The sequence below is a fragment of the Babylonia areolata genome, chromosome 20, assembly GCF_041734735.1.
Source record: "Babylonia areolata isolate BAREFJ2019XMU chromosome 20, ASM4173473v1, whole genome shotgun sequence".
Taxonomy (NCBI): domain Eukaryota; kingdom Metazoa; phylum Mollusca; class Gastropoda; order Neogastropoda; family Buccinidae; genus Babylonia; species Babylonia areolata.
Genome location: NC_134895.1, coordinates 14298806 through 14320927, shown reverse-complemented (window position 1 = coordinate 14320927; position 22122 = coordinate 14298806). Strand labels below are relative to the sequence as shown.

At 41.3% G+C, this 22122-nt stretch overlaps 1 protein-coding gene across 1 annotated transcript in view; it reads left to right on the top strand.

Annotated features, from left to right (window-relative positions):
- LOC143295161 (uncharacterized) overlaps positions 1 to 22122 on the top strand; it is a 121240-nt gene that overhangs the window by 25857 nt on the left and 73261 nt on the right. Inside the window, exons 16-27 of the mRNA XM_076606735.1 lie at positions 2637 to 2746; positions 4899 to 5008; positions 5539 to 5695; positions 7010 to 7218; positions 8481 to 8580; positions 10166 to 10290; positions 12747 to 12824; positions 14295 to 14417; positions 15292 to 15462; positions 16694 to 16813; positions 18394 to 18580; positions 21454 to 21662. Coding sequence (XP_076462850.1) covers positions 2637 to 2746; positions 4899 to 5008; positions 5539 to 5695; positions 7010 to 7218; positions 8481 to 8580; positions 10166 to 10290; positions 12747 to 12824; positions 14295 to 14417; positions 15292 to 15462; positions 16694 to 16813; positions 18394 to 18580; positions 21454 to 21662 — 1699 coding nt within the window. The remainder of the gene's footprint in view (positions 1 to 2636; positions 2747 to 4898; positions 5009 to 5538; positions 5696 to 7009; positions 7219 to 8480; positions 8581 to 10165; positions 10291 to 12746; positions 12825 to 14294; positions 14418 to 15291; positions 15463 to 16693; positions 16814 to 18393; positions 18581 to 21453; positions 21663 to 22122) is intronic.

Below are 22122 nucleotides of genomic sequence, written 5' to 3'. Positions count from 1 at the left end.
TCCTGTCAATGTCTTCAGTGTCGACAGATTCATGGGGGGGCTGTTGTTTGGGGGACGTGGTGGCGGTCTCCACTCTGGGAGTCTGGCTCCATGACTAAGCCATTATTGTCGTTAGTAGGGGGCTTAGTAGGTGGTGTCCTAAGTACGTTAAATCAGAACAGGCACCACTGAACACCACCGAAGTGACTCAGCAGCAGTGCAGGGTCTCCTCTGGTGTGTGGCCTCCTGGCGACCTAACATTGATAGTTCCCTGTGGACTGCTGACGCTGGAACTGTGACGGATGAACCCGGGTGTGGTTGTGTATGGGGAATCTAAATGAGCGGCGTGGGAGTAGTGCCATTGAAACAGTGCAGATGATGGGGCAGCAAAAAACAACAACAAACAAACAAAAAACAAACAAAAAACAAAACAAACTCTTCTTGAAACCAAACCGGAAGAATTCGAACAAAGGGAAATTCAAGTTTCGTGTGCATGATTTTGAAGCCAGAAAAGATGAGTTTTCAATGAAAATTGACTTTGGACGAGGCTGTCAACAAAATCATGATGAACTCTTACAGTGAGGAGGAGAATGATGAATCGGAAAAAGAAGTAGAGGAGGAAAATAGCGATAATTTCATCGAACTGAGTACAGTGGAAGGTGAAGAAGTGGTGAATGATTCAGACAGTGCGTGTTTTCTTTAGATCTGTTGTGATGTATTGTGCGAAAAAGCATGTTGTATGCATGGGTGTTTTTTGTTTTCTTTTCTTTTAGCAATGATTTGTCATGACTACTTATAAATTTCCTGCCTTTAAAGACTTCAGTACTAAACTACAGTTATTTTTTTTTAATAAAAATGCCAAATTTGATCAAAATCCACCATATTTAAAGATTTTATGAGCATTTTTCTGACCATACCCTCTCACGTCATCACTTAGGTAAAAATTACTTGGGCAGGGGCAGGCAGCTCAAGGTAAAAGGCTTGGGCAGAATAGTGTTGTGTGTGTGTGTGTGTGTGTGTGTGTGTGTGTGTGTGTGTGTGTGTGTGTGTGTGTACACCGACACAGCATCACATCTGTAAGAACAAAGTGTGTTCCTGAACAATCTGAACATTTGTTTCCAATTTTTTTTTCTCCATTTTACTAACGGTGATATTTTTGGGTTCGCATGTGTGCAAGGTATGTGCGTGCAGTGTGTTGTGGTTGTGATGGCACTGTAGGTGAGTGGGAGGGTGAGGAAGGGGTTGGGGGGGGGGGGGGTGTGTGGAATGTGCTGATCAGTATGCTGTAGTTTACTGCAGTGAAGTGAACTGAATAATACAAGACACTCTCTTGAGACACAGATTGGTGGCAACCATTTTCATGATGTTGTAGCTCTTAACTCATTCTACTCCAAGTGCAAGGTAACTCGTACCATGATTACTTCGCCTGCGGACCAGGTATGAGTATTCTCATATGAACACACTATTCAAATTTTCGTTTATTCTTGTTTGGTACATTTGCTTATTTATCTTTGTGTGTGTGTGTGTGTGTGTGTGTGTGTGTGCGCGCGCACGCGCCTAGAGTTGACTTAATCAAGATTTTGCGCCTTTTAAATATTATCATTAGTAGTAGTATTTTTATGTATTTATCTATTATTTTATTTATTTATTTATTTTATTTTATTTTATTTATTATTATTATTATTTATATTATTTTATTTTATTATTTATTTTTCTTTTCTTTTCTTTCTTTCTTTCTTTTTTATTATTTTTTTCTCAAGGCCTGACTAAGCGCGTTGGGTTACGCTGCTGGTCAGGCATCTGCTTGGCAGATGCGGTGTAGCGTATATGGATTTGACCGAACGCAGTGACGCCTCCTTGAGCTACTGATACTGATACTGACATCCTAAACTGAACCATTTATGCATTTCAAAAGCATGAAAATGAAGCTTTCATTGACCGATTAAATCCACAATTTTCCAATGATTTTCGCCAGTCTAGTAAACCACTCAATTTTTTTTTCTCCTGCAGTGGTCTCATGTAGTGCTGGTACAGGGGAGTTGTAGCAGGCATGTAGCTGTGGGGTAGAACTTCTTCTTCTTCTTCTGCGTTCACTCGTATGCACACGAGTGGGCTTTTACGTGTATGACCGTTTTTACCCCGCCGTGTAGGCAGCCATACTCCGTTTTCGGGGGTGTGCATGCTGGCTATGTTCTTGTTTCCATAACCCACCGAACGCTGACATGGATTACAGGATCTTTAACATGCGTATTTGATCTTCTGCTTGCATATACACACGAAGGGGGTTCAGGCACTAGCAGGTCTGCACATATGTTGACCTGGGAGATCATAAAAATCTCCACCCTTTACCCACCAGGCTCCGTCACCGTGATTCGAACCCGGGACCCTCAGACTGACAGTCCAACGCTTTAACCACTCGGCTATTGCGCCCGTCTTGTGGGGTAGAACGAGCTGATCACCATTTCCGCTGTTCTTTTGAGCGCTTGGCAAGTTTTCATAATGATTGTAAGTATCAACAAATAGAATTGCCAATAAAATCACCATCTGAGTAAAGATGAATTGTAGGAAGAGTAAGTTTCTCTGTGAGATATGTGAATGCAAAGATGGTTTTATTCATATATATATATATATATTGTTGTTGTTGTTCACATTCACAGGGGAGCCAACCCCTTTGATTCGGACACGAATGGGGAGACCGCTCTGCATTACGCCATTCATGCTGGCCGCACCCGGAATGCGGAGATCCTTCTGGACCTGTTTTCTGACAGTGAGTTCTGGGCTCCTGTCATGTCTTCTTCTTCGTTCGAGGGCTGTGACTCTCACATTCAGTCATATACATTAGTAGGGGTTTATGTATATGGCTGTTTTTTCCCTCAGGCAGTCATACTCCATGTAAAAAAATTTTTTTTTTTTACCCGTACTTTCTTGGGTCGACCACCATTTTATTTTGTATATAAATTCTTTATGTCAATTTAGAATCTAAAAAAAAGAAAAAGAAAAAAAGAACAGATATAACTTGTAAGTCATTATACTCCATAACTCAATCAACTAAAAAACGTGACAATACTCCGTTTTGAGGTTGGGGTGGTGGGGTGGTGGTGCATGTTGGGTATGTTCTTGTTTCCGTAACCCACCGAACACTGATGTGGATTACACGATCTTTAACGCGTGTATAAGATTTGCATGCTTATGCTTCTTCTTCTTCTTCACTCGTGGGCTGCGACTCCTACGTTCATTCATATACACGAGTGGGGGTTTATGTGTATGACCATTTTTCCCCTGCCCTGTAGGCAAATATACTCCGTTTCATGGGGAGGGGGGGGGGTGCATGTTGGGTATGTCTTTATTTCCATGACCCACCGAACCCTCACATTGATTATGGGATCTTTAACATGGGTATTTGATCTTTTGCATGCATATTCTCATGAAGGGGGTTTAGGCACTAGCATGTCTGCACATCTGTTGACCTGGGAGATTGGAAAACTCTCCACCCTTTACCCACCAGGCGCTGTGACTGAGATTTGAACCTTGGATCCTCAGATTGAAAGTCCAACGCTTAAACCACTCGGCTTTTGTGCCCATCGGCCACTGTCTTGTGATGCCCCTGTTTCTTCCAGATAACTGTGATGTTATGTCCCTGTTTCTGATGAAAACTGATGAGAGCTTTGAAAAAAAAATCATCTGTATTTAACATTTGTTTTAGGTCATTTGGATATGAAGGAACTTAATTTATGCAGGGTGTATACAAATTTCTACTCTTACATCGCTGAAAACAGAGTTGTCACCCACACACAGACAGACAAGACAGACAGACAGAAACTGCATGAAACAATGAAATGACTGCACAGAAGACATCACACATAAACTGGGTAGAGACATTTGTGTACATGTGTGTGACTGAAGCCTGACTGAATGATGTGGGAAATGAGTGATTAGCACCTGGAGGCATTCTCAGTCGGCTCTACCCAGGTAGGCAGCCTGTTGTGCATGTGACTTAGTGTTTATAAAGCGCTTTGAGCTTAGTTCTCTGACCAAGGATAGCCACTGTATGAGTATCCATATCAGTCAATTAACCACTATATAAGTATCCATATCAGTCAATTAACCACTATATAAGTATCCATATCAGTCAACCACTATATAAGTATCCATATCAGTCAACCACTATATAAGTATCCATATCAGTCAGTTAACCACCATGTAAGTATCCATATCAGTCTGTTAACCATTATATAAGTATCCATATCAGTCAATTAACCATTATATAAGTATCCATTTCAGTCAACCACTATATAAGTATCTGTATCAGTCAATTTACCATTATATAAGTATCCATTTCAGTCAACCACTATATAAGTATCCATTTCAGTCCATTAACCACTATATAAGTATCCATATCAGTCAGTTAACCACAATATAAGTATCCATATCAGTCCATTAACCACTATATAAGTATCCATATCAGTCAGTTAACCACTATATAAGTATCCATATCAGTCCATTAACCACTATATAAGTATCCAGATCAGTCAATTAACCACTATATAAGTATCCATATCAGTTAATTAAAAACAGTGTTACAGATTTGTTTCTACCATTATAGTTCTCAGTCAATGATTGTTTCATCTCATATATTAAATAGTCTCTTACTGAAAGTTTGGCCCTATGTATAAGTAAAGCGATTAGACTTTTGATCTCTGTGTTATGTGATAGGAGACTGTGATACTGCCTGTGTTGATGTTTTGTAGATACTTTTAAGTCACTTGTTCTTAAATTTGTTTATGTTATTGTAAATTGCAGAGAGCTCCCATCTGAGAAGGGGTTACTGTGCTGTTATAGGCAAGCCTTCGTTTGTTATTATTGGGTGCTGTATATAGATATGAATGATAAAAGAAATAAAGAGATAAATGGCTTGGCAGGCAAGGCACGGTTTGTGGACCCCACGGAGGGTAAGGCGAACGGAGGAGTGAACCGCGCCAACAAGAAGTCGCTCAGTCCGCTCCATCTGGCCTGTCAGGGTGGTCACCTGGTCAGTGTGTGTGTTTGTGTGTGTGTGTGTACAGGTGTGTGTGTACAGGTGTGTGTTTGTGTGTGTACAGGAGTGTGTGTGTATGTGTTTGTGTGTGTGTGTGTGTTGGGTGTGTGTGTGTGTTGGGTGTGTGTGTGTGTTGGGTGTGTGTGTGTGTGTGTGTGTGTGTACAGGTGTGTGTGTACAGGTGTGTGTTTGTGTGTGTACAGGAGTGTGTGTGTATGTGTTTGTGTGTGTGTGTGTGTGTGTTGGGTGTGTGTGTGTGTTGGGTGTGTGTGTGTGTGTGTGTGTGTGTTGGGTGTGTGTGTGTGTTGGGTATGTGTGTGTGTGTGTGTGTTGGGTGTGTGTGTGTGTGTTGGGTGTGTGTGTGTGTGTGTAGATAAAATGTACGTTTGCTGATGTGGCTTGTGTTCCTACCAGATTCAAAATGTTCCTACCACATTTCTCCGATTGTTCCAACAACAAACACTTGACAGAGGTCGGCATCTCTGAGCATGACACCCACACACACAAGGTGACACTGTGTGCAGGACATTGTGAAACAGCTGGTGAAGCGAGGGGCCAACGTGGATGTGAAGACTTCCCTCAACGACCTGTCGGTCACGCCCCTCATGTTCGCTGCCGGTGCCGGTCACCTGGACATCGTCAGGTGTCTGGTGCAGGCTGGTGCTGTGGTGGAGTTCAGAGGTCAGCGGAGTTCTTTTGGTTTTTTTGTTATTAGCTTTTGTATGTGTACGTTTTATTTTAAAAAAAAAAAAAAAAAAAAAAAATTTAACCATTTGCAGAGACCCAGGCTTTGACACATAATCGACAGACCTGGAGGACCTCTTGATAAAGACAAAAAAAAGAGAAGAAATACTTTTTTTGTTGTTGTTATTTTATGCACTGAGAAATCAGCTGGATCTGAGAGGGCCATTGGTTATTGTTTTTCTTCATTGTAAAATTGAATTTTCGTTATATATATATATATATATATCTATATATATATGTATATAACATATTAACTTTTCTTATCATTCAATTTGGTTTGTCTGAGTCCTGTCAGATTGCATGGGCCACATCGCGTTGATGCACGCGGCCATGGACCTGAGAGGGATACTGGTTGTTTTTTCTGCTTTCTTAAATTTGAATGGGTTTAAAAAAAAAAAATTATTTTAAAGATATTTATAACATCATTTTTTGACTCACTTGTGTATACAGAGTGAGTCTATGTTTTAACCCGGTGTTCGGTTGTCTGTGTGTGTCTCTGTGTGTGTGTGTGTGTCTGTGTGTCCGTGGTAAACTTTAACATTGACATTTTCTCTGCAAATACTTTGTCAGTTGACACCAAATTATGCATAAAAATAGGAAAAATTCAGTTCTTTCCAGTCATCTTCTTTAAAACAATATTGCACCTCTGGGATGGGCACAAAAAAAATAGAAAATGAAGCCTAATTATATGCAAACTGCATTTACTGTTATATTTATATTTTTTGTATTCTCTAAACTTGGCACTTTGATCTGATATTCTGACCCAACAACAAGAGCAGTCATTATTATCATTTTTTGTTCAAACAGGAACTTCTTTTGCTAAGCATGGAAGTTTTATTTATTTTGCAAACGTTTTGGTGCAGATAGTAAAGAAGGGAAATTACTCTGTAATTAATGCTAGGGGAGTTAATTTGCTTTAAACTGATCTTTCTCATCTTAAACATTACATTTTGAAATTATACTCAATACATAAAAAGCTTGGATTTTTTTTTTAAAGTGTATCACAAGTGAGTCTTGAAGGCCTTGCCTCTCTTGTTCTTATTATTGGACTTGATTTGCCAGTGTCTGTCTGTATGTCTGTGCCTGTCAGATCGCATGGGCCACACGACGTTGATGCATGCCGCGATTGACGAGAGAGGGACACTGGTTGTTGTTTTTCTTTATTTCAAGATTGAATGTTTTTATATATGTATATATTCATAACATATTAATTTTTCTTATGATACGACTCGGTTTGTCTGTGCCTGGCAGATCGTGTGGGCCGCACGGCGTTGATGCACGCAGCCATGAACGGCTCCACGCACGTGATGTCCTACCTGTTGCACCTGGGGGCCTGGCCCAACCGCAAGGACACTTCAGGCAACACCCCGCTGCACTATGCGGCCGCCTACGGCTGGTACTTCGCTGTCAAACTGTTGCTGGAGTCTGGCGCCGACCCTGCCGTCAGCAATGACTGGACTGTGAGTGGACGGGGGAAGGAAGGTGGCAGAATCAGAGATGCTAAATTATATGTTTTTATTTTATTTATCAGTTTATTTGTTTATTTATTTTATGGTATTTATTTATTCATTTATCTCTCTATTTATTTATTCATCTTTTTATCTGTTTTATTCATCTATTTAGTATTATTTAAAAAAATTCATTTATCTATTTATATGTTTTTCTAAATTTTATTTATTTGATTTTTTTTTTAATTCTTTTTTCTCCGCATTTTATTTTTATTTCATTATCTATCTGCTCACATTTATTTATTTAGTTAGTTATTAATTGATTCATTGATGTATCCATTTATTTGTTTATGCCTTTTCTTTTTTTCCTTTCCTCAAGGCCTGACTAGGCGCGTTGGGTTACGCTGCTGGTCAGGCATCTGCTTGGCAGATGCGGTGTAGTGTATATGGATTTGTCTGAACACAGTGACACCTCCTTGAGTAACTGAACCGAACTGATATTACGATTTCGCCATATTTTGTCAGGCTCGATCGCAGTTTGTTCCTAACGTTACACCAACATCAACGAGTTCATTTTCAACTGCATAACATAGTCACTTGCTTTCCTGTCATAACATTACCCAGATGCTCTGGACTTACCGATCACAAGGCTAGGGCAGTCACTACTAACCTTGGTCTCACGTGATGATGCTCAGCTAATCATGTGCATGTTTACATTGAAACAGCATTGAGTGGTCCAATCAACTTGATTGTTTGCCCGAACAAGAGAGAATGTGGCGGAATCTAATTGCATCTCGGTCAAACAGCATCTGTGCCCGTTTGCTGATGTGTGGCTCGATGTCCGAGTGTCTCTGTGGGATGTCATTCACCTTGTTCTGCAGCTAAGCACTTCTTACTTCCCCTGCTTCACTGTGAAAATGAAATTCAGCGCAGAGTCTGTGTGACGACTGTTTGTAAAACACCACACACACACACACACACACACACACACACTTACACACACACATACATACACCCACATATACACATGCAGTCACACACTCACACACATGCACACACAGGCACATGCACACTACACAGATACATTCACGCACACACACACACACACACACACACACAGAGCATGCACACACACAGAAATACACAACCTCCGCATGCTGCTGGTCAGGCATCTGCTTAGGAGATGTGGAGTAGTGTAAATGAATTTGTCCGAAGGCAGTGATTTGTCCGAATGCGGTGATGTCTCTTTAAGAAACTGAAACTGTGTCCCTCAGACCACGCCTCTGTCTGTGGCGTACCTGAAGGGTCATCAGGGCGTGGTCAGTCTGCTGCTGGAGGATGACAGAGTGGACGTCAACTTCCCCAACGAGGATGGTCAGTCGCTGAGATATTATTTTAATTTTTTATCTTTTTTTTCTTTGGTGCCCCCAGAATTTGGTACAATTTTACCTCACTTGTGTAAACAAAGTGAGTCTGTTATAAACCGGTGTTCGGTTGACTCTGTGTGTGTGTGTGTGTGTGTGTGTGTGTGTGTGTGTTAAACTTTAACAAATTTTCATTTTGTGTGTGTGTGTTTTTGTGTGTGCGTCCGTGGTAAATTTCTACTGATTCATTTTCTCTGGAAATACTTTGTCTCTGCCAATTCCAAATTTGGATTATACATAGGAGGAAAAAAATATTTCAGTCATACCAGTAATAGGTTGTACGTCGTCTTAATTAAGCTGTATTTCTGGGTCCTTAACGGTTTATTTTGTTGAGGCTTGTTCTGAATCCGAAAAATCTGTAATCCCACTTCCCATTTACCAGAACATAGGCTATGTTTGGTAAGAAGACGGTATGACATTGTTTTTCTTTTCGCAATTAAAAGAAAAGAAATACCAATTCTGGACAGAACACATACATTGCCACTAACACATACATTGACACTAACTACACCGTCGACGTGTTTACTACATATGAGCATTCTGAAGTGGATACTGAATTAACTTGAATGAGCATAAAAGAAAAATTGAATTGATCGTTTTGGTCAGCCTATTGTAGACTGGTTTGTGCAGAAAACAGCTACATGTTGCTGTGTGTCTGAGGCGATGTCAACATCTCCTTTACTGCCAAATTAAAAGAATTTCTTAAAAAATAATAGAGATATAAAAAACAACAACATGATTTAAATGGTAAATATATTTTTATTATTATTTTTTTTTTCTCCAAAGCTTATTGATATTTAATACAGAACCCATTTTAAAGATAAAAAAAAAATCTCTTTTTTTTTTCTCATGATTCCTTGACTGGATAAAGCCCGTGTCACAAGTGAGTCTTTAAGGCCTTGCCTCTTTTTGCTTTGTTTTTTTCTCTCTGTAATTAGATACGATAAGGGTAATGACGATGATGCTATAGGGGGTCCATTTAGGTTTGGGACCACTGGACAAGGCTGTACACCTGGCTGTCAACCAGGCCTGAGAGATACAGACACCTGCAGTGTTGGTCAGGAAATTTTGAGCAGCACCCCAAAAGATATGTCCATGAAGTAGATGATGTATTGTGTGGTGTCAGTCTTCCCATTTCCGCCTGTAACACTCTCAAACATGGTAGGAGCCCACATACCTCTGATGGGGCTGGAACCTTTGTCCCCCTGTTGATAGGTTTGTGATTCTAACCACTTCACTATGGCGACTGGAAAATGTGTATTTGTGAACGTTTATTTGGAGTCTGCGTTTGTTCAGCATGCAAAAAACAAAAAGAAAAAAAACAAAAAAAAAACAGAAAAAAGTTACCAGTGCTACGAATGTGAATAATTGAACATGTTTTCAAGCGTGTGTTCATACAAACAGTGAGAAAAAAAAAAGTTGGGGGGGGTGGGGTGGGGGGGGGGGGGGCTTGGTTGCGGGAGAATGCATTTGCTCAAGCCATAAAACTGTGCTGTTCACCACCCAGATGGTCACCACTTCTGTTCGGTTCTCAGGTGAGACACTGCTGTTCATCGCCTGCTCCAGTGAGAAGGACGAGGATCTGATCGAGCAGATCCGTTACCTGATCGAGGGGAAGGGGGCAGACTGCACCATCGTCAACAACAACGGTGACACTCCAGTAAGCATGTGCACCGTGCACCACCCAGTCATTAAAAAAAAAAAAAAAAAATTTTTTTACTGTGAGGTACTACTGTTTTAAAAATTAAAAATTTTTTTTTTTTTTTAAACTCAAATCTGACCCTTGCATTTTGTCAGCTGTATACACCCTGTTTGTGCCTGAAAACTAATTTCTGACAACCATGACCAGTATGACAACATTGTTGCTCGCAATGAACGCTCACGATTGTGCTGAACAGCAGTACTTGTCATACCACTGTTTGATTTGACATGGTTCGTACTTACTATTGAATCAGATTGATATTAGACATAATTTCAGTTGAATGTGATTGCAGTTCAACCTTAGGCCATAAAAAAAGGGCAGTGTCTGAACTCGGGATAAATTTACGGTGTGAAAGTAGAGAAATCGGAAGTGAATTGATCTTTTTTTGAAAGCAGAACACAAAGCAAAATGGTGGACGGGACTGAAAAGCAGGGCTTGCAGACTGGATTCTGATTGAACATTCAGTGTCATATACTCTACCATGTCGGTCTGATGCAAACCAGGTCTATCTGTTTGCTCCTCTTGACCAAAATTTCGTGGCAACTCAGTGATAAGACTCCTCATGTTAATAAGCTTGCGCTTTACAATAGTGTAAATTCGACTGAAGTCTGTAAAATTGTATTGAAAAAAAAGTGTAAAAAATAGAAAGCAGCAGATAACAGAGCAGACAAATGGCTCTGTTACTTTGCCGAGTCATCAAGCAGACGAAAACAAGATAGATTTTGATCCAGTTTTCTGAAGATGACATCACTAATTGGAAAACAACATCCACTGTTAGCAGAGACTAAATGGCTTTCACGTTACGGCAGATGTGGCTCATCGGATGTGTGCCCTTTATACTAGATCAAAATAATATTTTTTCTTTAAATCTGGGGGATGCGCCTTATACACTGCAGCACCGTGAAGGCCGAAAAGATAATTTTTGACTCACTTGTGTAAACAAAGTGAGTCTATGTTTTAACCCGGTGTTCGGTGGTCTGTGTGTGTGTGTGTGTCTGTGTGTCCGTGGTAAACTTTAACATTGACATTTTCTCTGCAAATACTTTGTCAGTTGACACCAAATTAGGCATAAAAATAGAAAAAAATTCAGTTCTTTCCAGTCATCTTGTTTAAAACAATATTGCACCTCTGGGATGGGCACAAAAAAATAAAAAAAGAAGCCTAATTATATGCAAACTGCACATACTGTTATATTTATATTTTTTGTATTCTCTAAACTTGGCACTTTGATCTGATATTCTGAACCAACAACAAGAGCAGTCATTATTATCATTTTTTGTTTAAACAGGAACTTCTTTTGCTAAGCATGGAAGTTTTATTTATTTTGCAAACGTTTTGGTGCAGATAGTAAAAAAGGGAAATTACTCTGTAATTAACGCTAGGGGACTTAATTTGCTTTAAACTGATCTTTCTCATCTTAAACATTACATTTTGAAATTATACTCAATACATAAAAAGCTTGTGTGTTTTACTCTCAGTCACAAGTGAGTCTTGAAGGCCTTGCCTCTCTTGTTCTTCTTCTTCTGCGTTTGTGGGCTGCAACTCCTGTGTTCACTCGTATGTACACAATCTTGAACAATGCTGCCAGAGTCGTTTTCAAAAAGTAAAAAAAAGTATCATATTACCCCTCTCTTGCGTCAGCTTCAGTGGTTGCGCATCCAGTACAGAATCCAGTTCTAAATTGGCATATTGGCTTATCGCCACTTCGAAGGTTCTCTACCACCTTAGTTACCTTCTGTTCTTCATATTTACACTCCATCCTGTTCTCTCTGGTCTTCTGGAGATAAGCTGTGAGTCCCCAAAGTCTCTTCAAAGACATTTAGTCAAAGAGCAGTTCAGTATCAAGCACTTTCTGTCTGGAATTCTCTTCCTCTGGATCTCCGGCACTCACTAACTCTGTCCTCTTTCAAAACAAAACTAAAAACCCACCTGTTCAAAATGGCCTTTGGATGTGATGAAGCATTGTCCTTTGTCTCCTCCCATCCTCTGTACTCCCCTTGTGTCCCCCCTCTGTTGGAGTATCCTGTAGTGTGCATGCTTGTGTGCTGGTGTTTGCTGTGTGCGCGCGTGTGTGTGTACATGCGTGTGCAGGGGATATTTTGTGCCTTTTTTTCTACGATTGTTCGTATCTACGATTTTTAGTATTGGTGAATATTGATTTGTTTTTTACTTCCAAGTCCTCATGTGTTTGTATGTAGTATAATGCACTGTTGCATATGTTTTTTTTTTTTCATTTTAGATGCTTAGAGCCTGTTATACAGTGAGTTTATGCCATATAAATACAATATGTTGTTATTATTTATTTTTTTTGTTGCCGTTGTTATTTTGGTCTCACTCTGTGTCATGCTCTGTTCATGGCGCCTTGTTTTGCAGACTGCACATGAAAACAGAGATGCCTGTCTTTCTGTTTTCAGTTGCACCATTTGGCAGACACCATCATTTACAAGGAAGACTCCTATATGAAGCATGAAGTGAAGTTTTTCAGGAAACCAGTGAGTGTTTTGAAAATTGTGAACGAACATTACTGTGTCAAAAGTTTGTCCTTCTGTTATCGATGGCCCAGTTTTTGTTGTTGTTTTTTTCACATTTGCTTGGTTTGTGTCAGTCTGTTCTTTGTGTGTTGTTGTTGTACATTCCTCGTATTGTTCGTTAGATGGTCATGTTGTACATTTGATTGTTGGTTTTGTTGTATGTTCTATGCATTTTTTTTGTCCCTTTTTGTGTTGTTTTTATGAATGTGTCTTGCGAATTCAGTTTTGTGTAGTCCGTGTGTATATATGTGTGGGTGCTTGTGTGAATTTTTCATCTTTTCAGAGGGTATGTATAGGAAGTGTACGTGAATCCGTGCATGTGTGTGAGTGTTTATATGTATATGTGTGCATATGTGTGTGTGTGTGTGTGTGTGCGTAGCAAAATGCTGGGGTTTAAATGAAAACTGTTGAATGAATTTTCACCTGTTTTATCTACTTCTTCTGCACTCGTTGGCTGCAGCTATCATGTTAACTTGTATGCATGCACAAGTGGGCATTAACATGTATGACCATTTTGTATGACCATTTTGTACCATGTCTTGATGGCAGCCATTCTCCATTTTCAGGGCCCTGCATACTTAGTATGTTCTTGTTTCCATAGCCCTTTGAACACTGACACGGATTACTGGATCTTATATGTGTATACAGCACTGACATAATATTAGCTGGATTTCCAGACACACAGCACCAACATTATATGGGCTGGAATTCCATACACATGGCAGCAACAAAATATTGACTGTATCTGTCACAGAAGCACGTGATTTCATATCACTGAAATGGTATGACTCCTCGATGTCGTCAAAAGTCGCCGATGGCAATGCACTGTCCCGTCAACTCTTTCACTGCCATAGACGACTTCAGTTGACTAGACAGTGCACCACCATAGGCGACACCGAGGGGTCATGTGGACCATTTTTCACATTGTAACAATGCTCAACAGCTGCAGCCAGCTTCCGGCCAACAGAACAATGACTAACCTTTGCCAGTCTGGCTCTGCGATTAAGCCATTATTGTCATTAGTAGGGGGCTCAGTAGGTGGTGTCCTTAGTACGTTGAATCAGAACAGGCACCACTGAACACCACCGAAGTGACTCAGCAGCAGTGCAGGGTCTCCTCTGGCGACATAACATTGACGGTTCCCTGTGGACTGTTGACGCTGGAACTGTTACGGACGAACCCGGGTATGGCCATGTATGGGGGAATGCAAATGAGTGGCGTGGGAGTAATAGCAATGCAGATGATGGGGCAGCAAAGAGTTTGAAGTGTACAGTCCATTGTGTTGTTCTGACATGAACCAAAGCCTGTGACTGAGAGCAACGTTTCTTTTAAATATTTGTTTTTCACACAGAAACTTTGCAGTGAAAGAGTTAAGCTGCTATGTGTTGGTGAAAGAGTTAAAGAGGTGGGGGTGGTGGTGATGATTGACAGGTGGTGGACGAGGAGGCGATCAAGGTGGTGATGCAGGTCAGCAAATTGCTGGTGGAGAAGGGATGTGACGTCACTCAGTGCAACGACGATGGATATACCGCCGCTATGCTGGCTCTGGCACAGGTCTGTGTGTGTGTGTGTGTGTGTAGTGTCTAATGCGCGCGCGCGCGTGTGTGTGTGTGTGTGTGTGTGTGTGTGTGCGTGCATGCATGTGTGTGAATGCATGTGTGTGCAGTATCTGATGTGTGTGTGTGTGTGTGTGTGTAGTGTAATATGTGATGTGAGTGTGTATATGTGTATGTGTGTGTGTGTTTGTGTGTGTCAGTGTAGTGTCTGGTGTGTGTGTATGTATGTGTGTAGTGTCTGATGTGTGTGTGTGTGTGCGTGGTGTGTGTGTGTTGTGTGTGTGTGTGTTGTGTGTAGTGTGTGTGTGTGTGTGTGTGTGTGTGTTGTGTGTAGTGTCTGATGTGTGTGTGTTGTGTGTGTGTGTGTGTTGTGTGTAGTGTGTGTGTGTGTGTGTGTGTGTGTTGTGTGCATGATGTGTCTCATATGATTGTGTGTGTGTAATCTGTGTGTGTGTAGTATGTGATGTGTGTGATTGTGTGTGTTGTGTCTCATGTGATCATGTGTTTGTGTGTGTGTTGTGTGTTCATGATGTGTGTGTGTCTGTGTGTGTGTATGTGTGTATGTGTGTTGTATTTGACAAGTGAGTGTGTGTTTATGTTGTGTGTGATTTGTGTGAGTGTGTGTGTTATCTGATGTAAGTGTCTGTGTTCGTGTGTGTGTGTAGCATCTCATGTGTGTGTGTGCCATTCCGTGCCACACCACACCACACCACACCGTCGCACCGTGACGCACCACCTCACCACACCACACCACATCAGGCCAAACCTCATCACACAACACCACACCGCACCACACTACACTACACCGCACCACACCACACCACACCACACTTTTCTTCAGTCCTGACCAAACAGTGTGTGCAAACTGACAGGGGAACACAAAGCTGGGCCAGTACCTGGTTGAGAGAGGCAGCCCCATTTTCCTCAACCTGGCGAAAGACGCCAACACTGCGCCGAACACTCTGCTTCATGTAGTGGCAGAAAGACTGTTGGACGACCTGCGAGGGAACCCCAACGACGTCATCACCTTCCTCACGAAAACGGTTGGTTACCTGTTTGGAACATGGTGTTTTAAAAAAATTTATTTATATGTATATATTTTTACTAATTCTATTCCAGGTGCAAGTTTGTTTGTTCCATCATTACTTCCCATGCAGACCAGGTACGAGTGATTCTCGTAACAACACTGCTGTTGTGGTTTGGTTAATTTTTGCCTGGTTCAGTTAGCGTTCTAGTCTGAACTGTCTACTGATTCCAGAAAGGGTAAAATGAACCTTTGTTTGACCATATATATATATATATATAATTTTCATTTTTTTAAGCCTTGATTTTCTGCACAACGTCAACAATAGCAACTACAAAAAAAGGTGATAGAAAACGAAAGTAATGTTGTTGATCATCTGAAGTGATTCTCATTATCTTGATGATGATTGCTTCTTAAAAGGTACAACAACAGGAAGTGGGAATAGAAAAACAACCTCAATATTTTAGCTTCAAACCTTCATTTTGGGGTTTTCATTTACTATGAAACCCTCCGGATGAAAGCTTCATGCGAAAATATTCATGCGAAAATATTGTTTACAGTGAGCAATTGTGTTCTGATATTGACTGATAGTGTTTGTGGGTGTTAAGGTGGAAGGGTGTGTGTGTGGGGGGAGGGAGTGTATATAATTGTTTATGTATAGTATTGATGTTTAAAATAACACGATAGTGGAGGAAACAACATAATTGCACTTAGTTCTTGGGTTTGATACACTTGCTAATATTTAAGCACCATTTCCACCCATAAAATGAATAAACTTGAATTTTCTTCTTTTTTGTTCCAAAATATTTTCTTGTCAATATTGAACTGAGATAATTATAATATTCACAATTCATTTTCTTCAAGAAAAAACATACTTTTACATACTTTTGAGCATGATTTAAATTTTTGTAATTTGTTTTTTGTTTTTCTTTGTAGAGGTTGGTAATTATTTTGCAAAAATAACTAATAGTTGTGGAAATGAAAGGGTAAAATAGATAAATGGACATATGAGAATCAGTTTAAGCATATTTCATTTTGATTCATGATTAAACAGATATATAACATAACTCACTAGGACACAGGCAAGGTGACAGAGGTGGAAGAATATATTGAACATTTTTTGTGAAAGTTGTAGTCAATACAGACACACAGACATACACACTCACACACACACACACACACACACACACACACACACACCCTCGATCACAGTGGCATACAGGCTTGTATCTGTTTGGCGCTGCGAGCAGTGGACGGTGAAGGGAGAGAAGAGGCAGTGGACCAAGGAACTGCTGCAGACAGCGCAGACCTTCGACAAGGCCGGCAGGACACCTCTGTTGACGGCCTGTCTGACCTACTCCACAGGCAGTGTAAGATTTCGTCAGCTGTCTTCTGCAGAGATGCCAACTGTTATGATTTTGCTGTATTTTGTTGCGCTCGATTGTAGTTTGTTCTGACGGTAGGCCAATGTCAAAATTGTTCCGATGATTTCATTTTCGACTATATAGCATGGTCACATGCTTTCCTGTTGTTACATTACCCAGACGCTCTAGACCTATCGATCACGAGGCCAGGGCAGTTACTACTAACCTTGGTCTCACGTGATGATGCTTAGCTAATGCGTGTTTACATTGAAACAGCATTGAGTGGACCAGTCAGCTTAATTGTTTTTGCCCGAACAAGAGAGAACGTGGCTGAATCAAATGTTTGTATGCCTTGAAGATAAAATGTACGTTTGCTGATGTGGTTGGGAGTCCGAGTGTTCCTACCAAATTCAAAATGTTCGTACCCAGGGTTCGAATTTTGCAGGTGCCCTGTCGAGAATGCCCAGTTGGCACTCCAGAATTGATAGAAGCGAAAGAAAATTATTTAAAAGACACACCAAGAAAGCAAGCTCGAACGCGGTCGATTGAAATGTGAAGTGTTGTCTGCTGCAGCTCGCTTCGCGGAGCAGCATCTTTGTGCGTTCGCGATTGGATGTTGACGTTCATGGCGCGTTAGCAACGACCGATGTTTCCCATCTTCAGTGTTATAAGAAGAGGCCCATGGGTTCAGGCATGTGGACATTTTGAATGCGGTTTTCCAAACATCAACACAAATGCAAATTATAACTCAGTCAAAGATTTTATTTCATTTTATTATGCTGGCACCCAAAACCACAATTGGGCACTCACATGTTTTGTCCAGAGTGCCCAACTGGCACTAAAAAAAAAAAAAAGAGTTAAATTCGAACCCTGCTGCCATATTTCCTGTTTGTTCCTACAAAAACTCGACAGGGGTTGGCATCTCTGCTTCTTGCAAAGGTACATACACATTGCTTTTTTCTTCTTCTTTTTCTCCCCCTTCTTCTTCTTCTTCTTCTCCTCCTCCTCCTCCTCCTCCATCTTCTCCTCCTGCTCCATATTTTTTCTTCCTCTTTCTTAACTCTGTGCAGCATCATTGGGCACGCTGCACAGAACCACTTCGCCAGTTTCCTCCAGGTCTGCAATGTTCTCACTACAGTTTGTACAGTTTATGTCGTTTTTAAAATTGGTGCTTTTCTGTGCAGATAGTAAATGAAACTGTGCATTATTTCATTTACTTACATGTTTATTATGTACTGTGTAACCTTGTCATTCACACTGTCACCACTTGGCTGCAAAAGCTGAGTCCTTAAAACGCTGGACTTTCAATCTGAGGGTCCGGGGTTCGAATCTTGGTAATGGCGCCTGGTGGATAAAGGGTGGAGATTTTTCTGATCTCCTAGGTCAACACATGTGTAGACCTGCCTGGGTTGAGCAGCCCAAATTTTACACTTGAATCAAAGAGAGATGACTGGTCAGCTAGAGTGTGTTGTTTTTGCACCAGCCTTAAGTAAAGTGAAGATGAAAACACACAGATGGACAGACACACACAAACACACACACACACACACACACACACACACACTGTTGTTGTGTGTTGTACACAGTTCTTTTCCGGCGAACACTACGCAGAAAAAGAGGCTTCAAGATGGGAGAATGCCTTCACCTTCATCCAGAATCTGATTCATGTTGCCAAGAGCGATGTAAATGGCACGAACAGACCAATGTGGAGAGCCTTTGGAGAACGTGCAACAGATGAAAACAGTGCAAGTGACTATGCCATCTTCTCACAAGGTTTTTGCATTTTCTTTGTATCATGTGTGTGTGTGTGTGTGTGTGTGTGTGTGTGTGTGTGTGTGTGTGCGTGCGTGATGTGTGTGTGTGTGTGTGTGTGATGTGTGTGTGTGTGTGTGTGTGTGTGTGTGTGTGTGTGTGTGTGTGTGTGTGTGTCTACAAGAGGAAGGGAAAGGGAAGGGTGGAAGGTGTGACTGTGTATGCATCCATGCTTTTGTGTGTGTGTGTGTGTGTGTGTGTGTGTGTGTGTGTGTGCGGGTGTGTGCGTGCGTGCGTGCATGCATCCGTGCTTTTGTGTGTGTGTGTGTGTGTGTGTCTCTCTCTCTCCCTCTCTCTCCCTCTCTCTCTCTTTCTCACTTTCTCTCTCTCTGTGTGCTTGTGAGTGTGTGTGTTTTCCAGTTTAACATGTATCCACATAATGTGATTTTAAATGGAGCTCAGTTTGATTTTCCAGTCAAACTTGGAAGAAAGGGACAAGACCAGGATTCAAACTGAGACCCTCACTGACATTGTATTGGCAGATAAACATCTTAACCATTCTGCAAAATTCATCCTAAAGTCTGCTTAATAGATAAACAAGAGAGGCAAGGCCTTCAAGACTCACTTGTGATAAATTAAGTCCCCTATCTGCATCCAAAACGTTTGCAAAATAAATAAAAATTCCATGCTTAGCAAAAGAAGTTCCTGTTTGAACAAAAAATGATAATAATGACTCCTCTTGTTGTTGTGTCAGAATAAGAGGTCAAAGTGCCAAGTTTAGAGAATACAAAAAATAAAAATATAACAGTAAATGCAGTTTGCATATAATTAGGCTTCTTTTTTTATTTTTTTTGTGCCCATCCCAGAGGTGCAATATTGTTTTAAACAAGATGACTGGAAAGAACTGAATTTTTGCCTATTTTTATGCCTAATTTGGTGTCAACTGACAAAGTATTTGCAGAGAAAATGTCAATGTTAAAGTTTACCACGGACACACAGACACACACACACACACAGAGACATACGGACACACACACACACAGACAACCGAACACCGGTTAAAACATACTCACTTTGTTTACACAATGAGTCAACAAGTGCCAACAGTCCTTTCTCTCCCTCAAGCACATACCAGGGGGAAACAGTCAGTAGATGGGTTTGTTCACCTTGAATTGGAGTTAGCATAAGGGTTTGCTCTCCCTTGAACTGGATTTGGCAGATAGGTTTGTTGCCCCGTGAGGTTTTTCCGCCCTTTGACAGGAAAATCAAACTGAGTGTCCATTCATTTGTATGAAACGAGGCCTTACGGCCCTTTTTACCTAGATTTTCAGAAAAATGGTTTGAAGATGTCGTTGATAATTTTGCACTGCTGTAAAAAACTTCAGACATTTGCTTCGTAGTCCTGTTGGACATTTGATTTAATTAAGTTTACAGTTAACTTTATTCTAGGTTCTTGCTCCTTTCTACATGGATCTGTGTGTGTGTGTGTGTGTGTGTGTGTGTGTGTGTGTAAAATCACAATATGTGGATTGATGTCTAATTGAAGAACATATGAGACAATGAGGTCCCATATACGGCATGCACTTGGCACACTGAAAAGAACCCCCCCATGGCAAAATTGTGAAGAATAAATCACTCAGATTGGTACACAAATATATATGCATGTACTCATGTCCTGTATAAGTGTGTTGTGTTATGCTGCTGGTCAGGATTCTGCCTAGCAGATGTGGTGTAGCGTATATGGATTTGTCCAAAAACAGTGACACCTTCTCTTGAGAAACTGAAACTGAATACCCATTCGACGGGCGCCATAGTCGAATGGTTAAAGCGTTGGACTTTAGATCTGAGGGTCCCGGGTTTGAATCATGGTGACGGCGCCTGGTGGGTGAAGGGTGGAGATTTTTACGATCTCCCAGGTCAACATATGTGCAGACCTGCCAGTGCCTGAACCCCCTTTGTGTGTATACGCAAGCATAAGATCAAATACGCATGTTAAAGATCCTGTAATCCATGTCAGTGTTTGATGGGTTATGGAAACAAGAACACACCCAGCATGCACACCCCCGAAAGCGGAGCATGGCTGCCTATATGGCGGGGTAAAAACGGTCATACACGTAAAAAGCCCACTCGCGTATATACGAGTGAACGTGGGAGCTGAAGCCCACGAACGCAGAAGAAAAAGAAGAAGAATACCCATTCGGAAGAGATTCTTCGATTTTATGTTTCAAATTATTTGACTCGGCTGAAAAATATAGTGAAGTCAAGTGTAGCATCTGTGTTCAAGTGTTTGTCTTCTCTGAAGATGATGACCAGTTCATGTGAGAACAGTTTTCACATTTTTTCAGTGAGTACTGAGGGCTTGTGAACATTGCCAAACTGTTCACCACCTGTGTGTTGGTCTTCATTTATTAATTTAAAAAAAATCAATTTATTTATCTTATCTGATTCCACATCATTTTATTTCATTTTCCCTGAAGGCCTGACTAAACGTGTTGATTCCTAGCAGATGTGGCGTAGCATAGATGGATTCATCTGAACGCAGTGACACCTCCTTGAGAAACTGAAACTGAATATAAGGAGGGTGGCGTGGTTGGGTGGTTTCCAATGATCAGCTGTGCAAGTGTGTTCTGGCACATGTTTCTCTGTGTATGTGTGTGTGTGTGAAAGAGGGGTGTGGTGGGGGTGGGGGTTATGGAGGGGTGTGGATGGAGAGGGGTAATGAAATGTAAAGCACTTTGTGAGCAGTATTTCTGGGTTTTTTTTTTTTTTTTTTTTTTTTAAAAAGGCTCTATATATATATAAATGTCCATTATTATTATTGTTATCATTATCATCATTATATAGCGGAAGTGTTGACCACCTGTGTGGTGGTCCCTGTGGTGCGTTGCTCACAGCCCGGTGGAGCCCCGTGTTCCACATGGTGTCAGCCACGGGCCCCTCTTTCAGCCACGGTCGCGGCTCCAACTCCCCGTCCCGGGGACTAAGGGGCCTCAAGTTCCTGATCAGCCAGGGGGCCTGCGTCAAGGCGTACGACCTCGGTGGGAACACCCCTTTGACCCTGGCTCTAGAGAAGAACTGTGAACCTGAAATTCTGCAGATTTTGGTAATTTGGGGTTTTTGGGGGTTTGGGGGGGAGGGGGTGTTGTTTTTGTTGTTGTTGTTTGCAGGGTTGTTTTCATGTGATGTTGGAGGTTGGGAGCGGAAGGGGGAGGGGGGCAGAGTCAGGGAGAGGGGGGATGAGGAACAAGAGTTGAGAAAAAGGAGGAGGGGGCGTGGGGGATAATGATGGCTTCAGTCAGCATTCATCTACCTGGGGAAAACGCAACCATGCGTGCTCATGTGTGGGTACGATCGCATGTGCAAGCATGTACTTAACATGCATGCATGCACGCACACACGTGCACACACACACACACGCGCACGCACGCACGCACGCACATCCAGTGACTAGTTTCTTTCTCAAGATATCCTCAAGACTTGTTTGTGCTTCTGTTCTCACCAGACAGGACTTCTGTAATTGCTGTGGTCTACCCAAACCTGCCCTCAAAACACTGCAAAAACTA